This window comes from Hyperoodon ampullatus (assembly GCF_949752795.1).
Source record: "Hyperoodon ampullatus genome assembly, chromosome: 9".
NCBI lineage: Eukaryota > Metazoa > Chordata > Mammalia > Artiodactyla > Ziphiidae > Hyperoodon > Hyperoodon ampullatus.
In genome coordinates, this window is record NC_136922.1 from 51,894,000 (window position 1) to 51,914,362 (window position 20,363).

The following is a 20,363-nucleotide window of genomic DNA, read 5'->3' on the forward strand; positions in this document are numbered from 1 at the left end:
TGGTTACCAAGAGTGAGGGAGGGATAATTAGGAATTTGGGGTTACAAACTACTATATAAAAAATAAATAACAAGGACCTACTGTATAGCACAGGGAACTATATTCAATATCTTGTAATAACCTATAATGGAAAAGAATTTGACAAAGAAATATATACATATATATGTATGTATGTGTGTGTGTGTGTGTATATATCTATATATAACTGAATCACTTTGCTTTACACATGAAACATTGTAAATCAACTGTACTTTAATTAAAAAAAAACCCTCTCTCACCCTAAATCTAGACCATGAGTCCTTATACTCAAGGGAAAGAGACACAGAGGGACTGGCAAAGAAACCAACCAAGTAGCAGCATGGATGGACAAGGACTACAACCAAGAGGAACAAGACGGGGCCTGCCTTACTAGCTCATCGTAGGAAATGCAGAGAGAGGAGTGTGATTACCACAGGAAAGGTGGCCCAGGGGAATTCAATCAGTGAACCACAACCCCTATGCAGAGGAGGGAACACAGGGTAAAAAGAAGTGCTGGAAGTGTGTGTGTGTGTACACACATGTGCATGGGTCGGGGGTGGGGGTGAGGGGCTCCTTCCGTTGTGGATTATTACAAGAGAGGAGCAAAAAGTGTTTCTCTAACACTCAGATTTTACAAATTAAGTTTTGTCAGTCCAATGTATATTGAGCACCTACAAAAGCGAAAAGCACGTGGCTGGGTGCTCTATATGCTGCAAAGATGACAAACTCTCTCCTCATGTAGGAGCTGACGATCTGATGGGGCAAAAGCAAGAACAGAATCTGAGCTGGAAGGATGTTCATTACCCTTACTACAGTGCACTAAGTTGAGAGATCATCAATGGGTATAAAGAGCACATAAAGGCAAACTGGAAATGCTATAAATGAGGAAGGAGACTTGGAGGTCAGGAGTTTTGTTTATACCTCAGGGTATTTTAATTTTTAACCATTTTCATGCATTACTTTTTCAATTTAAAACACTCCATGATAAAACAAAAATATCAATGCCTCACCTAAAAGGAATGTACCAATGAAGGAGATTTCTTCCCTCCTATTTCTGTGTTCATCATATACACTGCAACTCAGCCACAGTATGACTAAATATCCCTTATGTACATATTCTGGTTTAATGTTAAGTCCTGTGCACGTGCTGGTATTTTTTCCAGCTGCTAAAGTAATAATTTTGTTGTAAGGTCTGTAGGTTTTACAAACATGGGTTTCGGCAACCTATCTTCTGACCCTCAGACCTATCACACCCGCTCAAGTGAGAGCTGCCTCCTTAGATACCAAGGCTACTTCAGTGATGAGACACATTCCCTAAAATTTCTCTGCCTCTGTCTGCAAGAAATCGTCAGGCTAACAGGATTTTCTTTTTTGACAAGCAAGCATTCTGATTGGTCCTCTGCGCTTGCGAAAAACGCCAAGCCTTTCTAACAGATTTAGGTACCACCTGGGGCTGGGAAGCCCCATTAACACTCTTTTGTTTAATCTCTCCTAATTATGTCAAATAAATACCACTTAAAAACAACATTTTGAATAGGCCTTTAATGTTCTAAAACGTGTCTCCCAGCCACTGAGTAATTAGTTCCTTCGTCTTCCCAGGCACCAAAAATTAATCTTTCTTATTTACACAACTGTACTTCTGGCTTTGTAAGAAGAGACATTACCTTTGCCAGTTTATAGTCTTCAAGCACCTCTATGCAATAAAAACCGTGGTTGGAATAGTGCATTTACTAGTTGGAGACCCCTTAGTGAGTGGTCCCCTTAAAGTTCTATTTTATGAATATGTACAATATGAAGATAAAGACATCCCAGGGAGAGAGAAAGTGGTAGGCATGCAAGTCTACTGGGGAATAATGGCAGCACCTAATCCCAGCCCTAAATGGAAAGACATGAAAGTTAAATTTTCATACTAGGCCTTGTTTCCTAATTGCAACTCTAGTAAAAGATCTAGTGGGAAGAAGACTGAAATGACAACGGTCAGATTTTCTTCCCTGAGTAAGGTTTTATTCAGGACTGCTCTGGCTTTATATGGCTGATTACCAAAGGCCCATAAGAATGCAGCTTTTCTGTTTCTGTAAGTCCACTGTTAGAAAACAGTGTCCAATGTGTTGGTCAGTAATCCTTATATAAGAATTTGTTGTTACTGTCTTCTGAACTTAGCACCAGCAGCACACTTCTATCGTTATAATATCCCTTCTTAGATAATGAGAATAGCACGATGCATTGTTTCTTCATTTCCTTATGCCTATCAAGAAGTGAAGATTTGGATTTGTCTGCATTGAACTGAATAAAACATGACCTACCCCTCCTTAATTTTGTTGTGGCTTTATATCTGATTTGATTTGAGTAAATGTATGTCTTTTAGAGTAAAAAGCAATATGATGACCTCTAGTCTTTTTTGAACTAGGTAAGGAAAAAGAAATATACAACCACTTAAATGTGGTTGATTGTATTATTTTCCCCAGTTATCTGCTCCTCCCCACCTCCACTCCTTGTAAGAGGATTATGCATCCTTGTCCACTGCCCTGGACTGGTTGTGCCTTCCTGAGACAGAAGTACACTTCTCTCTTCCAGTCAAGCCTGACTTGCTACGACCAGTGACATGTCAGGGTGGCACATCAGAGTGGCAGCTTTAAGAGTCATAACATGGTTCAGCTCTACTCTTCTCCCCAAATCCTAGATTGGTTCTATTTTTCAGCCTGCATCTCAGAATGAAGACATACATGGGGCAGAACTAAAATGATCAGGAGCCAAGATGCATCATGATAAACCTCTGGGCTGAAAGCCACTGATATGTTAGGGTGTTTTGTTACTTCAACATAACCGAGCAAAAGCTGACTTCATTCAACTACATCTCAAGAGTGTATCCAGACATCGAAAACTACAGTGAGTACCGAAGACTGAGGAGGATGACAAGGACTTTGGAATACCCCTCAGTGAGGACCATATAAGGCAACTGATCACACTGACCCTGAAGAATGGACTGGGGAAGGGGAAGTACAAGGAAAGGAAGGACAGTATACCTACCACCACATATCTGAAAAGTGACCACATGGAAAAGTAGGAGAAAAAAGTACAGACTTACTCTTTTTGCTTTTAAGGGCATAACTAAGACCAGAGGGTAGAATTAAGAGACAGAGACAGAGATAGAGATTTTGGTTTACCATGAGGATGAGATTTCTACCAATTAAATCAGTCTAATAGCAGAATGAGTAGTCTTGCAAAGTAATATGCTTCCAGCAATTGTAAGACATAAAACAGAGGCTAGATGGCCACCACATATCAGATGCAGTAAAGAAAGAAATGCTCATTCTATGGTAAATTATACCAGATGACCTCTTCAGAATTCTTCTAATTCTGATTCTGTAAATTCTAGAGACTAATTCATGATGCTAGGTTCAGTTAGCATTCTTGGATAAAGAAGAAAAGCTAATTCCCCAGCAATAATCAGTCATACAATAGCTTTTTAGAATCTGTCATTTTTCTGTGTCATAAAAATACATAATTTTTCTTTTCTGCTCAGTTATTATAATTTTCCACACTATTTTCCCTAAAAGAAAGTGGGACTTCTTAAAAAAGTCTTCTTTATCCTATTCATTAATGAAATTTAGAAATTATCTTCAGGAACACGGACTATTTTATCAGAGCTAAGAGTAATTAAACCAGGAAACAGGAAATTATCATCTCCATAAACAGAAGACAGAGATCTTTATAGAAAATCACTAAGATTCTTGACTGGTATAAATGACTTAATTAACATGAGAAAACATCTCTAAAACTTATTTGTCAAGTGTACAGACCTATTTGTGAAATACAAAGGTTGAGATAGCATATAAAATTTTGAAATACTGATATTAAAAAATCCATAACATCTTCAAACCTAAGTATTTCATACAGCATTTCTTCATGCTATTTGCCTTCTACAAAATCATCAATAAAGGTCTTATCTGTAATAAGAATAACATTCCCTATGGTGTGAACATTTAGCTTATAGAACTCTTGTGTCTGAAAATGCCAGAAAATCACTATCCACTCTGCCTATCTGACAAGAAGATTGCAAAGATCAATGAAATAATTAAGTACAAAATATTGTGCAAATATAAAACTGGTATTATCATCATCCTACATGTACCTCTAACTCACAGAGAATTTTTCCACTACATTTCTATTAATTGGAATATTTTAGAAAAAGTGGAAGACACAAATTTTAAGTAGTTAACTAAAAAAGAAAAACTGACATTAATATTAGTATTATACTATTTGGAGCAATTAAGATGAGAAGGCACTGACATATGACCATCTTAAATCATTCACTGTGGTGGGCACTGGAGTATACAATGAAAACCCATTTGGTAACAAATGTAGACTAATTTAACTGCTATAATAATGTTTTTTTTTTAAAGGTGTAGCTACTTACCAACAAGTCTTATTACATTCAGTGTTGTATTTGTTAAGATGGGTGCATTCACTTTATTTAGACTGTAATCTGATTTCTTCCTGCTTTTTAGAGTCTCTCGAGAAACGCTTAATAAGAGAAAACAAAACAGATTTGCAATTAGGGTTGTCAAGTAGTAAATCAATAAGTAATTCAGCTTAGGATCTAATTTGCTAATTAGTTACTGAAAATCACCAATTAGTTACTGAAAATCTTACCACGTATCAGCTGGGGATATAGAGATTATCCTCCTGTCCTTACAGAGCTTACAGTACAGAGGGGAAGAGAAATCAGTAAACAAAGAAATAAAGTACTATAATGTATTTCTTTGGTTCTCAGACATTAATTAACAACCATTTAAAGAAGCTATGTCACTAAATTGTAGCAATGTTTTCTTAGGTCTCCCAAGGCAATAGAAATAAAAGCGAAAATAAACAGATGGTACCTAATCAAACTTATAAGCTTTTGCACAGTAAAGGAAACTGTAAACAAAATGAAAAGACAACCTATAGAATGGGAGAAAATATTTGCAAATGATGCAACTGACAAGGGCTTAATTTCCAAAATATACAAACAGCTCATACAACTCAATAACAAAAAGACAACAACCCAATCAAAAAATGGGCAGAAGACCTAAATAGATACTTCTCCAAAGAAGACATACAGATGGCCAACAGGCACATGAAAAGATGCTCAGCATCGCTAATTATTAGAGAAATGCAAATCAAAACTACAATGAGGTATCAGCTCACACCAGTCAGAATGGCCATCATCAAAAGTCTATAAATAATAAATGCTGGAGAGGGTGTGGAGAAAAGGGAAGCCTCTTGCACTGTTGGTGGGAATGTAAATTGATACAGTCACTATGGAGAGCAGTATGGAGGGTCCTTAAAAAACTAAAACTGGAGTTACCACATGATCCAGCAATCCCACTACTGGGCATACACCCAGAAAAGCCAAAAGCTCTAATTCAAAAAGATACATGCACCCCAAATGTTAACAGTGGCATTATTTACAACAGCCAAGACATCGAAGCAACTTAAGTGTCCATCAACAGATGAGTAGACAAAGAAGATGTGGTGTATATATACAATGGAATATTACTCAGCCATAAAAAAGAATGAAATAATGCCATTTGCAGCAACATGGATGGGCCTAGAGATTATCACACTAAGTGAAGTAAGTCAAAGACAAATATTATATGATATCACTTATATGTGGGATCTAAAACATAGTACAAATGAACATATTTACAAAACAGAAACAGACTCACAGACATAGAAAACAAACTTATGGTTACCAACGGAGAAGTAGCGGGGGATAAACTGGGAGTGTGGGATTAACAGATGCATAAAAATAGATATAAAATAGATAAACAACAGGCATTTACTGTATAGCATGGGGAACTATATTCAACACCTTATAATAAACTATAATGGAAAAGAATTTTTAAAAAGAATATATATACACATATATGTATAAGCAAATCACTTTGCTGTACACTGAAAACACAATATTGTAAATCAACTATACTTCAATAAAAAACAAATAAATAAAATAATAAACAAAAAAGAAGCTATGTCACTTAAAAACATGTTCTAGGAAAATTATACATCAACTGTACCAAGCATCCTGATTTCAGACCTACAAATATGAAAAATACCTTCCTTAGAATCTGAATTAGGCATAAAGTATAATGGTAAAGCCTGGGGTTGGGGGGCAGCACTAGATTCAAAGAAAAAGTAGAAGTTATATGGTAAGTACAGAAAAAAAGGGGACAACATGTAATAAGATCAGAAGTAAGAGAACAGAGTACGCTTAGAGAAGCACAAGGAGTTGACAGTGGTAGGCTGGAGAATGAGTGGGCAGAGGGAAATGTGATAAGGAAGGAGGTAAGTAAAGGCCAGATCACTGAAAGGAATTGAACCTCATGATTGTAACGAGTATGAACCGTATCTTAAATGCAGTGGTGAGCCATTAAACATTTTAACCAGGAAAATGACATGATCAAATCTGTATATAAAAGAAAAATCTAAATTTGTATCCAAGAACAGATTAGAAAGGGTTAAGACTGGAAATGGGAAGCCACGGTAAGGAGGCTGATTCAATAATCTGGCCCAGAGATTTCTGCATGAACTAGGATGGTAGCAGTGAAATACAAGAAATTTTGATAAATTCAAGAGACACTTAGAAGTTGGAATTGATATAACAGTCAACTGGTTAACTGCAATCAGTAGTTTACATTGTGTATATTTCTTAGGGGTAGGTTAACGACAGTTTAAGAGGCTGCATAACCCTACAAAGAATGCGAGGACATACACATATAGTGGCAGGCGTTTGTTCACTTCAACTTAATTAGACCTTTTCTTTTAGTAAAAACATACTCAAAACATCTAATGAAAAAGTCCAACAAAATAGTTCTATTCAGTTCATAATGGATCACAGATGTAGATAATTAAATACTATATATTTGTGTAAACCAATGGAAACAAATTTCCCCAATTAAAATATCCCCAATTATATGAGTTGTTCACTTTTGAGGTGAGAGATTATATCAATCAGGATGTCAAATCAATCAAGTATTCACTAGATACTTTGCGGGTAAAGGGTAGGGAAGAGTATACTTAAATCTATCATTAAAAATAAAGTATATTTGTGGTCACTCAATATCTGATAGTCATGAAACTACCTCACTCACAAATCAGAATCAGGCCCAATTTAAAGAAGGTGACAAAAATTCTTATACAGTTATCATAGTTTTTGAAGAAGACAGTTTATCATAAAACAAAACTCAAGTACAAGAAAAAGAACCTTAATAGAAGGCTCAAATAGCAAATATCAATGACATTGGGAAGATTTTTCTGTATTTACTAGATTGAGGCAGCAAAGCCACATACAAAACAAATGACTATTTTCCTCGAGAAAAAGGAAATCAATGTGAAACATAAATTGATCTATGTGAAGCATAAACCGCCTCCAAAGGCGGCACTGATTCTATAAATCAAAAGTTTGTTTATCTGCAAAAACCACTGATCTCTAAAGAGCTCTTGGGTTATGCCCATTATCAAAAAAACTACATTTTTAGCCTTTCAGGAATCATTTTTAAACTACATTAACTTCTCAGGGTATGTGCCCAGTAGTGGGATTGCTGAGAGTCATGTACCACAATGTTCACTGCAGCTCTATTTACAATAGCCGGGACATGGAAGCAACCTAAGTGTCCATCAACAGATGAATGGATAAAGAAGATGTGGCACATATATACAATGGACTATTACTCAGCCATAAAAAGAAATGAAACTGAGGTATCTGTAGTGAGGTGGATGGACCTAGAGACTGTCATACAGAGTGAAGTCAGAAAGAGAAAAATAAATACCATATGCTAACACATATATATGGAAACAAAACAAAACAAAATGGTTCTGAAGAACCTAGGGGCAGGACAGGAATAAAGACGCAGACATAGAGAATGGACTTGAGGACACGGGGAGGGGGAAGGGGAAGCTGGGGCGAAGTGAGAGAGTGGCATGGACATATATACACTACCAAATGTAAAATAGATAGCTAGTGGGAAGCAGCTGCATAGCACAGGGAGATCAGCTTGGTGCTCTGTGACCACCTAGAGGGGTGGGATAGGGAGGGTGGGAGGGAAATGCAAGAGGGAGGGGATATGGGGACATATGTATATGTATAGCTGATTCACTTTGTTATAAGGCAGAAACTAACACACCATTGTAAAGCAACTATACTCCAATAAAGATGTTAAAAAAAAAAATTAACTTCTGTCACATGACACTATAACCAAAAGAAAAGTTTAATTTTTGAGTTTTTTTTCTTAACCTTTCAAGTAAATCCTGTATGTTAAACGTGGAACATAAAATGAGAAATATCATAAATTCCAAGAATAAGTACCTTTTCACAGGAGCATCGCCTGTCTGCTCATCAACATAATCTTGTTTTAGTTCCTCAGGAACATCACTGTCACTGTCATACTCCTGATAGGCACTTTTTTCTTGTTCATCAGATTCATACTGAAAAGAACACAGTATATTATTCAACAATGGGTACGAAGAACCAACCTTTCTTGGAGTCTTTCAACACAGTAAAAAAGTATCCAATTTTATAAGAAGTACATTATGGATGAAAGTTCTTAATAACTGAGCTTTAATTTTGCCATCAAGAATCATATTAACTTTCCATTTTCTTCTTCATCATCCTACCTTAACCAGCTCAAAAGAAAATACAAACATTATATTTCAAAAGCTTATAAATGCCCAAAAGAATCTCCATATAAACAAATGAAAACAAACACATACCCCACTAGACCTTAGAACAGGAAAAGAGTGTTTACTTGATTAAAAAAACTCTTCCTTCAAGTGGTTTCATCCTATTTATTTCCATTTTGCTAGTTCATTATAAAAAGCTTGAGAATACAATTCTGGTACTCTGGAAGCATTAAGTCAGCTTAATAAGCAAAACACACATGCTAATATTCTATCTAATTCATTATGATGAGATTTAATTCCAAGGGCAACTTAGAAAATTAGGCTTAGCACCTATGGACTACTGAGAGCAAGGACAAAAATGGTGGATTTTCTCTTGAGAGGAAGAGTGCCTTTTCATCATCTTTTTGGCACCATGGCCCAGTGCCGGCATGGGAGAAGACAGTGGAGTCCATGCACAACAAAGGAAGCAGTGGCAGTATCACCATCATCATTGCTGATTAGTATTATAAACTAATATGATTAAATAATGGCTAACATTTATTGAGTTTCAAACAAGTACTGGGCTAAGTGCTTCCATAAATTGTCTCACTGAATCTTCAAAACAATTCTATGAGGAAGTTTTGTCCCCATATGCCAGTTGAGGAGACCAGTATAATGACAATAAGGGAAGAAGTCAGCCCCCTAATTCAACAACTATTTTTTAAGAGTCTAAAGCATTATGACAGGCTGTTTTAAGATGTGGACCCTGACCCTCAGGACCTATGCTGTACCTGTGAAGATTAGATCACACATTAATAACTACAAACAAACATTAGAGACATTCTCCCCCACTTGTACACAATGTGATCCTGGTGACATTCAGAAAGGTGTTCTACACAAACTAGGGTCAGTTCCACAGTACAACAGATCCTCATTTTCAAGGATTCTTTATTTGCAGATTTCCCTACTCGATAAAATTTGTAACCCCAACATCAATACTTCATGACACTGCTTGGTCATTCACGGATGTGTGCCATGTGGAGTGGCAAACACTTTTGAGTCACCCTACATACATGTTCCCAGCTAAGAGCAAGCAACACTCTACCTTCTTATTTCAGCCCTCCTGCTGTAAACAAGTGCCCTTTTCAAAGTCTATTTAGTGTCACATTCTTAAAATTTTTGTACTTTTTGCTGGTGATTTCACTGTTCAGAATGCCCCCCAATCATAGTACTAAAGTGCTGTCTAGTGCTCCCAAGTGCGAGAAGACTGTAATGTGCCTTAAGGTAAAAATACGTATGTTAGATAAGCTTCACTCAAGCATGAGTTACAGTGCTGTTGGTCATGTGTTCAATGTTAATGAATCAACACTAATATTAAATTAGGTGTCTTTAAGGAAAAACACACGTAAAACAAGGTTGTGTATTGACCAGTTGGTGAAAATGTTGTGACCAGAGGCTTGCAGATACTTAATCCCATATTTTGCTTAAGAACAACGGTTCTGTATTTGTTAATTCAGAGTTCGTGCTTACTTTATTGAACACAACTGCCAGAAATAATGAGAATCAAATGTTATGCAAGATTTAAATTAACAAATCACCAGTGCAGAGGGATATATTATTTCAAAAATATTGGAATGACTTAATTCCTTTCAGTTTAGTCTACTTTATAGAGGCAAAATGTCACAAAGAATCACTAAATTATAATTTTAAATATGGTTCTCTATGGAATAACTTCTACTTCATGATAAAACATGATAGTGGTATATTTTCATGACAATATTTTTTAAATTATATCTTCACTTAATAACAAAAACAAACCAAAAATATGGAGACAAATCAACAGATTTTTGTCAAACCCAAACAGTTTTCACTTCAACTTCATCAAATCTAAAATAAAAATTATACCTAGTCCCTCTGGAAATTAAATACTTGTAAAAACGCCCTATAGGTAACTGTGAAGTAAGTATTTCCTCATTGTAAATATGGGGAAACTGAGGGTCACAAAATCACAATAACTTGCCAAGATCCACACAGTTAATCAATAATAAAGGTCATATTCATTCATCTGCCTGCAAACCTTTCCATTAACTCACACTACTTCTAGTTTATATTGTTTTTTGAGCTGCTCAGAGTGCTGTTAAAACACTGTATTCCTAAATCCTCAAAATATCCCTGCCAGGTAATTAAACAAGACATTACCCTGTTTCAGTTAAGGGGACATGGAACAAAATGACTTCCTTAGTTACCCAACAAGTGGCGTTGAGAAAAAAGTGCAGATGATCTATTCCTTCATACATCTGTCTATCCAATAAATCATATAACTATGCGGTGAATAAATTATGCTCCTACTCAATTAGTAATCTGGTAAGAGCATAAAGTAATCTAATAATAACATAAAATAAACATAAAGGCAAAACTTATCATTCAAAAGGACAATGTCAACAAAGCATACTGGAAAGCCATTCATTACCTGTACAAGTAGTATTACAGGTGTCTAAGTATATAGGTAGGAAGGTGGGTGGTAAAAGTATGAATAAATCTAGTCAATTACCTTGCTCATTGGGTACAACACGCTCAATAAGAAAATCCCACTAATGTTCCACAGTATTTTTTAAAACACCACATACCCCATTAGAAGCCAGGACGTCTTCTGTTTCTTCATCTTTGTGGTCAGCCTGAATTTCAAATGGATTCCCACCACTACAGTACTGCTCAAACAAGGTTACCATTTTTGAGGAAGTTGAGGATGGCTGCTTACTGGGTGAAACTGATGGGGAACGTGACTGTTCCATGAATTTAAATTCCTAGACATTTAAAAAAAAAAAAAAAAAAGGAGCCAGATCCCTTTTAGCAACAACAATAAAATTCAAGTACATAAACATATTCCATCAATGCAGATGTAGTTAGTAAAGAAAACAATCCTATTTTTTAGGCTATTCTTTTTTTTATTTTAGGTTATTCATTTTTAAATCTTGCAAGTTATCTGAAAGCACAAACTTGGACATACACGTTCAAAGGTTTTCCTAAAGACAACTCAGTCACGCTGATGTCACTTAAAACAGTGTTACCTGCATCAAGCTGCTTTTGGCTTACTTTATGGAACTGCACAGAAAATTTTTTTAAATAACTTCAATTTGAATGATAATTCTAAAAATTTTTACATAACAGCAAAAGTCCTAGTAGAGTACAGTTTTAATAAAGTCATTCATAAAAACTAATTGTTGTTAAGTCAAATAGCTTGCACCATTTGAGATACTCTACGTGAATACATTGAAATCCAAGCATAAAAGATATACCTTTCTTTGTTATATTGATGTCTATAAACTTTCATTTATTTTTCTTCATATACAAAGAAGCAGACAACACAAATACATGCTGAGGTCAGATGATACATCTTCTAGTCCTAGATTGACTTTAATCCATTATATTCCATTAACTTCCTATATAATATTGGGAATGTCCCCTGATTCCCTATGCCTCCATTTCCTCATCTGTAAAATGAAAGGGTTGATCTAGATCAAAGAATCACAAATACTAAAGCTACAGAGTTATAGCACCCAGTCCAAATCACACACTTCTCAGATGAGGAAACTGAGGCAGTCCAGAGGGATTCAGGTCCAAGTTCAAGATTATACAGCTAATGAGAGGAAGAGATAGAATAATGGCTAAAGTTCTTCTGAATTACAAAACTCTTGATTTAATGATTTTTAACAAAAATTTAGTACACATTTTTCTTATACCTTCTAATCATTTTAATATTATTTCCCAATTTAAGATTTTTCATATTCAGAGATAATCTTCTTTAAAATTACGTTGGTTTACTAAGTTTCAAATGATGTGTTTATTTTCTTTTTAAATTGCAGCTATACATTAAATCAGATCCACAATAATGCTTAAAAATCAGGCCATTATTTTTAAAATTCTAAACAAGGGGTGACTATAAATTAATAAGACAAAAATTTTTTAAAACAAAATCTACAGGAATACTTGTGTCAAATGAACACTATCTCAGCTGTAAATAGTTTTCAATGTAATTACTTTTTTCCCCCACTGTGGTTACAACGTGAGATCTACCATTAAAAAAATTTTAAGTGCACAGTACAGTATTGTTAACTACAGGCAAAATGTTGTACCATAGATCTCTAGAACTTACTCATCTTACATAACTGAAACTTCAAGGTAACCACTTTAAAGGATATAATGCTCACTTGGATGGAAATGTTTCAACGTACCTTGTAAAAAAGTCATTTTCTAATTACAGCAAGTTTATATACACATGCACCACACACACACACACACACACACAAATTGATGGTTAAATACGAATTCAAATAAAAGTATTTAAATAGAGATTCTAAAATCAATGCTGGAATTCTAAATAATGTCAAGAAATCATCTTAATTTAATAACTCTAAATAATGTTAAAATTAATGTTAATTTCATTGTCTTTAAAGCATTTATTAATCAACATGTTTCAGTGTATTTAATATTTCCACATTAGGAAAGCAATATGATAAACCTGGATGAGAAGTAAGCTATTATACAATATGAGCATAAACACTGTCCCTTTAAAAAAACTTTTTTTTTTTTTTTTGCAGTACGTGGGCCTCTCACTGCTGTGGCCCCTCCCGCTGCGGAGCACGGGCTCTGGACGCGCAGGCCCAGCGGCCACGGCTCACGGGCCCAGCCGCTCCGCGGCATGGGGGATCCTCCCGGACTGGGGCACGAACCCCTGTCCCCTGCATCGGCAGGCGGACTCCCAACCACTGCGCCACCAGGGAAGCCCTAAAAAAACTTTTAATCATGTATTCTTTACATTTATCCAGGAATAAGAAAATTCTTTCTAGAAAGCCATTTCTTCTAAAGGCAAAAACTACACACTCAACTTTCTAAACAGGGATCTAAATTTATATACTCTATTCTGATATTTGATATTTGTCAGATAGGACATGGTCTACCACACAAGAAATATTTATCTATAATATGTTTCAACCAAGAGAAAAAAAAATAAAGATATTTTCACATATTACATTATAGGATTCAAGGAATCAATTAACTAATAAAACTTAGTTGTTGTTTTTTTTATAAGTGCCTCTTTTATCTCTGAGGCATTTTCTCATTACAGACAAATTTATGAGTTGCAGCATAAATTCAGAACCTATTAGACCCTTTAAGAGATGACAAATATTCTGCAAATATAAGCATTTTCATTAAAGACCATCAAAATATAACTGATTTTTCTGCAAAATTTAAATGAAGCAGTAGACCCTCTTCTGAAATCTAAAGAAAACAAATTATGTTAATTGTGACTCTTTTCAGGCAAAGGAGTTTTCAAGTGTATAAAATGAATTTGTAAAAAGAGACAGATTATGACATCCATTCAAGTATCACCCTGTAAAAGAGGCTTATTATTAATCACTTTTAAGGAAAAAAGGAAAGGCACTATTTCTTAATTTAATTATTTTATAAATGTTTCCATATATATGGTTTGCTTTTAAAGATGACTACATAAAAGACTGATTTATTTGCTCTTAAACTTACGTGAAGTTGCAAGATGCTGAAATTTGACTTAACAGGACAAAGTTCCCAGGTCTCATTTTCTAGAAACATTCTCAGTTCATCAAGCCGTGTTCTTAAAAAAAGAAATGAATACTCCAAAAAATAAGAAAAGTACACTGCACACAAGAATTAATATAACAAAACTATTATAGTTATCATCATGATCATAATCAACTTTGAAAATCCATCAGACCAACGCAATAAACACATTTACTTTTACATACTTGTTAATATCTTATCATCACCACAAATATTTACTAAACTCAGAATATTTTTACTATATTGCAAAAATAATGAATGCATAGGAAATGATATTTTTCTTAAGGGACTAAACTAAAAGCTACTCACCAACTCATGTACTTAAGACATCCTTAGCTATTAGTGCCAAAAAAAACAAGAAATAATTTATAGGGTTTATAAAACCACAAACGCTAATAAATGTTTTATGCTAAAAAGCATAGATCTTAATCATTCTTACTAAGCCAAAAGATCAAATTGATTATCACTTATCTAAATATATTTTAGCTCAGGGCCTATCTATCTCCACACAGCATTTACCAATTAAATTAGCAAGTATGGCACTTAAATTAGCAAGTAGTCACATGTCACACTGATTCCTTCTTTCTTTAACGCTATTGCTCTTACTGTCTCTCCTGAGTAATCAGTACATTATATGAGCAATTCCAGAAAAACAAATCCTTCCTGTTAACCCAGGAAACAAAGGGCCAGGGTCTGCCCTATTCTTCCTTCTTCCTACAAGCCTCATTGTTGTTACCAAAATCAAGCTAAAAACAAAATCTAGATTTTTTTAAATCCACAGGTTCTAAAGTAAAGAGGGAATAAATGGTAAAATCTGTGAAAAGCAGAAATTGCTCCAAATATTAGAGTTAACAGACAAGGACTTTAAGATAACTACTATAAATAAGTTAAATAAAATAGAGAAAAAGATGCACAAAATGGACAGAAATGAACATTTTAAAGCACTGTAATAATAAAAATAAAAAAGAGAAAGATGGCGGAAGAGTAAGATGTGGAGATCACTTTCCTCCCCACAGATACACCAGAAATACAGCTACACGTGGAACAACTCCTACAGAACACCCACTGAACGCTGTCAGAAGACATCAGACCTCCCAAAAGGCAAGAAACTCCCCACGTACCTGGGTAGGGCAAAAGAAAAAAGAATAAACAGACACAAAAGGATAGGGACGGGACCTGCACCAGTGGGAGGGAGCCGTGAAGGAGGAAAGGTTTCCACACACTAGGAAGCCCCTTCGCAGGTGGAGACTGCGGGTGACGGAGGAGGAAAGCTTCCGAGTCACGGAGGAGAGCGCAGCAACAGGGGTGCGGAGGGCAAAGCGGAGAGATTCCCACACAGAGGATCGCTGCCGACCGGCACTCATAAGCCCTAGAGGCTTGTCTGCTCGGCTGCCGGGGCGGGCAGGGCCGGGAGCTGAGGCTCGGGCTTCGGTCAGAGCGCAGGGAGAGGACTGGGGCTGGCGGCGTGAACACAGCCTGAAGGGGCTAATGCGCCAAGCTAGCCGTGAGGGAGTCCGGGAAAAAGTCTGGACCTGCCAATGAGGCAAGAGACTTTTTCTTCCCTCTTTGTTTCCGGGTGCGCGAGGAGAGGGGATTAAGAGCGCTGCTTAAGGGAGCTACAGAGATGGGCGCGAGCCGTGGCTGAAAGCGCGGACCCCAAAGACGGGCGTGGGACGCTGGGGCTGCTGCTGACACCGCCAAGAGGCCTGTGTGCAAGCGCAGGTCACTGTCCACGCCCCCCTTCCGGGGAGCCTGTGCAGCCCGTCACTGCCGGGGTCCCGGGATCCACGGACGGCTTCCCCGGGAGAGCTCACGGCGCGCCTCGGGCTGGTGCAACGTCACGCCGGCCTCTGCCGCTGCAGGCTCACCCCGCACTCCGTACCCCTCCATCCCCCCGGCCTGAGTGAGCCAGAGTCCCTGAAGGGGCTGCTCCTTTAACCCTGTCCTGTCTGAGCGAAGAACAGACACCCTCCTGCGACCTACACGCAGAGGCGGGGACAAATCCAAAGCTGGGACACGGGAGCTGTGAGAACAAAGAAGAGAAAGGGAAATCGCTCCCAGCAGCCTCAGAAGCAGCGGATTAAAGCTCCACAATCAACTTGATGTACCCTGCATCTGTGGAATACATGAATAGACAACGAATCATCCCAAATTGAGGAGCCGTGTGCATGAAACGTTCTTGGTGCTGCAGTCAGGAGTCAGTGCTGTGCCTCTGAGGTGGGAGAGCCAACTTCAGGACACTGATCCACAAGAGACCTCCCAGCTCCACATAATATCAAACAGCGAAAATCTTCCAGAGATCGCCATCTCAACACCAGCACCCAGCTTCACTCAACGACCAGCAAGCTACAGTGCTGGACACCCTATGACAAACAACTAGAAAGACAGGAACACGACACCACCCATTAGCAGAGAGGCTGCCTAAAATCATAAAAAGTCCACAGACACCCCAAAACACACTACCAGACATGGACCTGCCCACCAGAAAGACAAGATCCAGCCTCATCCACCAGAACACAGGCACTAGTCCCCTCCACCAGGAAGCCTACACAACCCATTGAACCAACCTTAGCCACTGGGGACAGACACCAAAAACAACGGGAACTACGAACCTGCAGCCTGCAAAAAGGAGACCCGAAACACAGTAAGATAAGCAAAATGAGAAGACAGAAAAACACACAGCAGGAGAAGGCGCAAGATAAAAACCCACCAGACCTAACAAATGAAGAAGAAATAGGCAGTCTACCTGAAAAAGAACTCAGAATAGATGATCCAAAATCTTGGAAACAGAATAGACAAAATGCAAGAAACACTTAACGAGGACCTAGAAGAACTAAAGATGAATCAAGCAATGATTAGAAACACAAGAAATGAAATTAAAAATACTCTAGATGGGATCAATAGCAGAATAACTGAGGCAGAAGAACGGATAAGTGATGTGGAAGATAAAATAGTGGAAATAACTACTGCAGAGCAGAAGACAGAAAAAACAATGAAAAGAACTGAGGACAGTCTCAGAGACCTCTGGGACAACATTAAACGCACCAACATTCGAATTATAGGGCTTCCAGAAGAAGAAGAGAAAAAGAAAGGGACTGAGAAAATATTTAAAGAGATTATAGTTGAAAACTTCCCTAATATGGGAAAGGAAATAGTTAATCAAGTCCAGGAGGCACAGAGAGTCCCATACAGGATACATCCAAGGAGAAATACGCCAAAACACATATTAATCAAACTGTCAAAAATTAAATACAAAGAAAACATATTAAAAGCAGCAAGGGAAAAACAACAAATAACACACAAGGGAATCCCCATAAGATTAACAGCTGATCTTTCAGCAGAAACTCTGCAAGCCAGAAGGGAGTGGCAGGACATATTTAAAGTGATGAAGGAGAAAAACCTGCAACCAAGATTACTCTCTCCAGCAAGGATCTCATTCAGATTTGATGGAGAAATTAAAATGTTTACAGACAAGCAAAAGCTGAGAGAGTTCAGCGCCACCAAACCAGCTTTACAACAAATGCTAAAGGAACTTCTCTAGGCAAGAAACACAACAGAAGGAAAAGACCTACAATAACGAACCCAAAACAATTAAGAAAATGGGAATAGGAACATACATACTGATAATTACCTTAAATGTAACTGGACTAAATGCTCCCACCAAAAGACACAGAGTGGCTGAATGGATAAAAAAACAAGACCCATATATATGCTGTCTACAAGAGACCCACTTCAGACCTAGAGACACATACAGACTGAAAGTGAGGGGATGGAAAAAGATATTCCATGCAAATGGAAATCAAAAGAAATCTGGAGTAGCAATTCTCATATCAGACAAAATAGACTTTAAAATAAAGACTACTAGAAGAGACAAAGAAGGACACTACATAATGATCAAGGGATCGATCCAAGAAGAAGATATAACAATTGTAAATATTTATGCACCCAACATAGGAGCACCTCAATACATAAGGCAAATACTAACAGCCATAAAAGGGAAAATCGACAGTAACACATTCATAGTGGGGGACTTTAACACCCCACTTTCACCAATGGACAGATCATCCAAAATGAAAATAAATAAGGAAACACAAGCTTTAAATGATACATTAAACAAGATGGACTTAATTGATATTTATAGGACATTTCAACTAAAAAGAACAGAATACACATTTTTCTCAAGTGCTCATGGAACATTCTCCAAGATAAATCATATCTTGGGTCACAAATCAAGCCTTGGTAAATTTAAGAAACTTGAAATCGTATCAAGTATCTTTTCCAACCACAACGCTATGAGACTAGATATCAATTACAGGAAAAGAGCTGTAAAAAATACAAACACATGGAGGCTAAACAATACACTACTTAATAACGAAGTGATCACTGAAGAAATCAAAGAGGAAATCAAAAAATACCTAGAAACAAATGACAATGGAGAAACGATGACCCAAAACCTATGGGATGCAGCAAAAGCAGTTCTAAGATGGAAGTTTATAGCAATACAATCCCACCTTAAGAAACAGGAAACATCTCGAATAAACAACCTAATCTTGCACCTAAAGCAATTAGAGAAAGAAGAACAAAAACACCCCAAAGTTAGCAGAAGGAAAGAAATCATAAAAATCAGATCAGAAATAAATGAAAAAGAAATGAAGAAAACAATAGCAAAGATCAATAAAACTAAAAGCTGGTTCTTTGAGAAGATAAACAAAATTGATAAACCATTACCCAGACTCATCAGGAAAAAAAGGGAGAAGACTCAAATCAATAGAATTAGAACTGAAAAGGGAGAAGTAACAACTGACACTGCAGAAATACAAAGGATCATGAGAGATTACTACAAGCAACTCTATGCCAATAAAATGGACAACCTGGAAGAAATGGACAAATTCTTAGAAATGCACAACCTTCCCAGACTGAACCAGGAAGAAATAGAAAATATGAACAGACCAATCACAAGCACTGAAATTGTAACTGTGATTAAAAATCTTCCAACAAACAAAAGCCCAGGACCAGATGGCTTCACAGGCGAATTCTATCAAACATTTAGAGAAGAGCTAACACCTATCCTTCTCAAACTCTTCCAAAATATAGCAGAGGGAGGAACACTCCCAAACTCATTCTATGAGGCCACCATCACCTTGATACCAAAACCAGACAAGGATGTCACAAAGAAAGAAAACTACAGGCCAATATGACTGATGAACATAGATGCAAAAATCCTCAACAAAATACTAGCAAACAGAATCCAACAGCACATTAAAAGGATCATACACCATGATTAAGTGGGGTTTATTCCAGGAATGCAAGGATTCTTCAATATATGCCAATCAGTCAACATGATACACCGTATTAACAAACTGAAGGAGAAAAACCATATGATCATCTCAATAGATGCAGAAAAAGCTTTTGACAAAATTCAACACCCATTTATGATAAAAACCCTGCAGAAAGTAGGCATAGAGGGAACTTTCCTCAACATAATAAAGGCCATATATGACAAACCCACAGCCAACATTGTCCTCAATGGTGAAAAACTGAAACCATTTCCACTAAGATCAGGAACAAGACAAGGCTGCCCACTCTCACCACTCTTATTCAACCTAGTTTTGGAAGTTTTAGCCACAGCAATCAGAGAAGAAAAGGAAATAAAAGGAATCCAAATTGGAAAAGAACAAGTAAAGCTGTCGCTGTTTGCAGATGACATGATACTATACATAGAGAATCCTAATGCTACCAGAAAACTACTAGAGCTAATCAAAGAATTTGGTAAAGTAGCAGGATACAAAATTAATGCACAGAAATCTCTGGCATTCCTATATACTAATGATGAAAAATCTGAATGTGAAATCAAGAAAATACTCCCATTTACCACTGCAGCAAAAAGAATAAAATATCTAGGAATAAACCTACCTAAGGAGACAAAAGACCTGTATGCAAAAAATTATAAGACACTGATGAAAGAAATTAAAGATAATACAAATAGATGGAGAGATATACCATGTTCTTGGATTGGAAGAATCAACATTGTGAAAATGACTCTACTACCCAAAGCAATCTACAGATTCAATGCAATCCCTATCAAACTACCACTGGCATTTTTCACA

General features: G+C 36.9%; 1 protein-coding gene across 2 annotated transcripts in view; it reads right to left on the minus strand.

Annotated features, from left to right (window-relative positions):
* VPS50 (VPS50 subunit of EARP/GARPII complex) overlaps positions 1 to 20,363 on the minus strand; it is a gene marked incomplete at both ends in the record, with an annotated part of 129,250 nt that overhangs the window by 30,949 nt on the left and 77,938 nt on the right. For both annotated transcript variants that reach the window (XM_079711612.1, XM_079711611.1), the window contains 4 exons: positions 4,436 to 4,542; positions 8,366 to 8,484; positions 11,286 to 11,462; positions 14,200 to 14,290. In XM_079711612.1, coding sequence (XP_079567738.1) covers positions 4,436 to 4,542; positions 8,366 to 8,484; positions 11,286 to 11,462; positions 14,200 to 14,290 — 494 coding nt within the window. The remainder of the gene's footprint in view (positions 1 to 4,435; positions 4,543 to 8,365; positions 8,485 to 11,285; positions 11,463 to 14,199; positions 14,291 to 20,363) is intronic.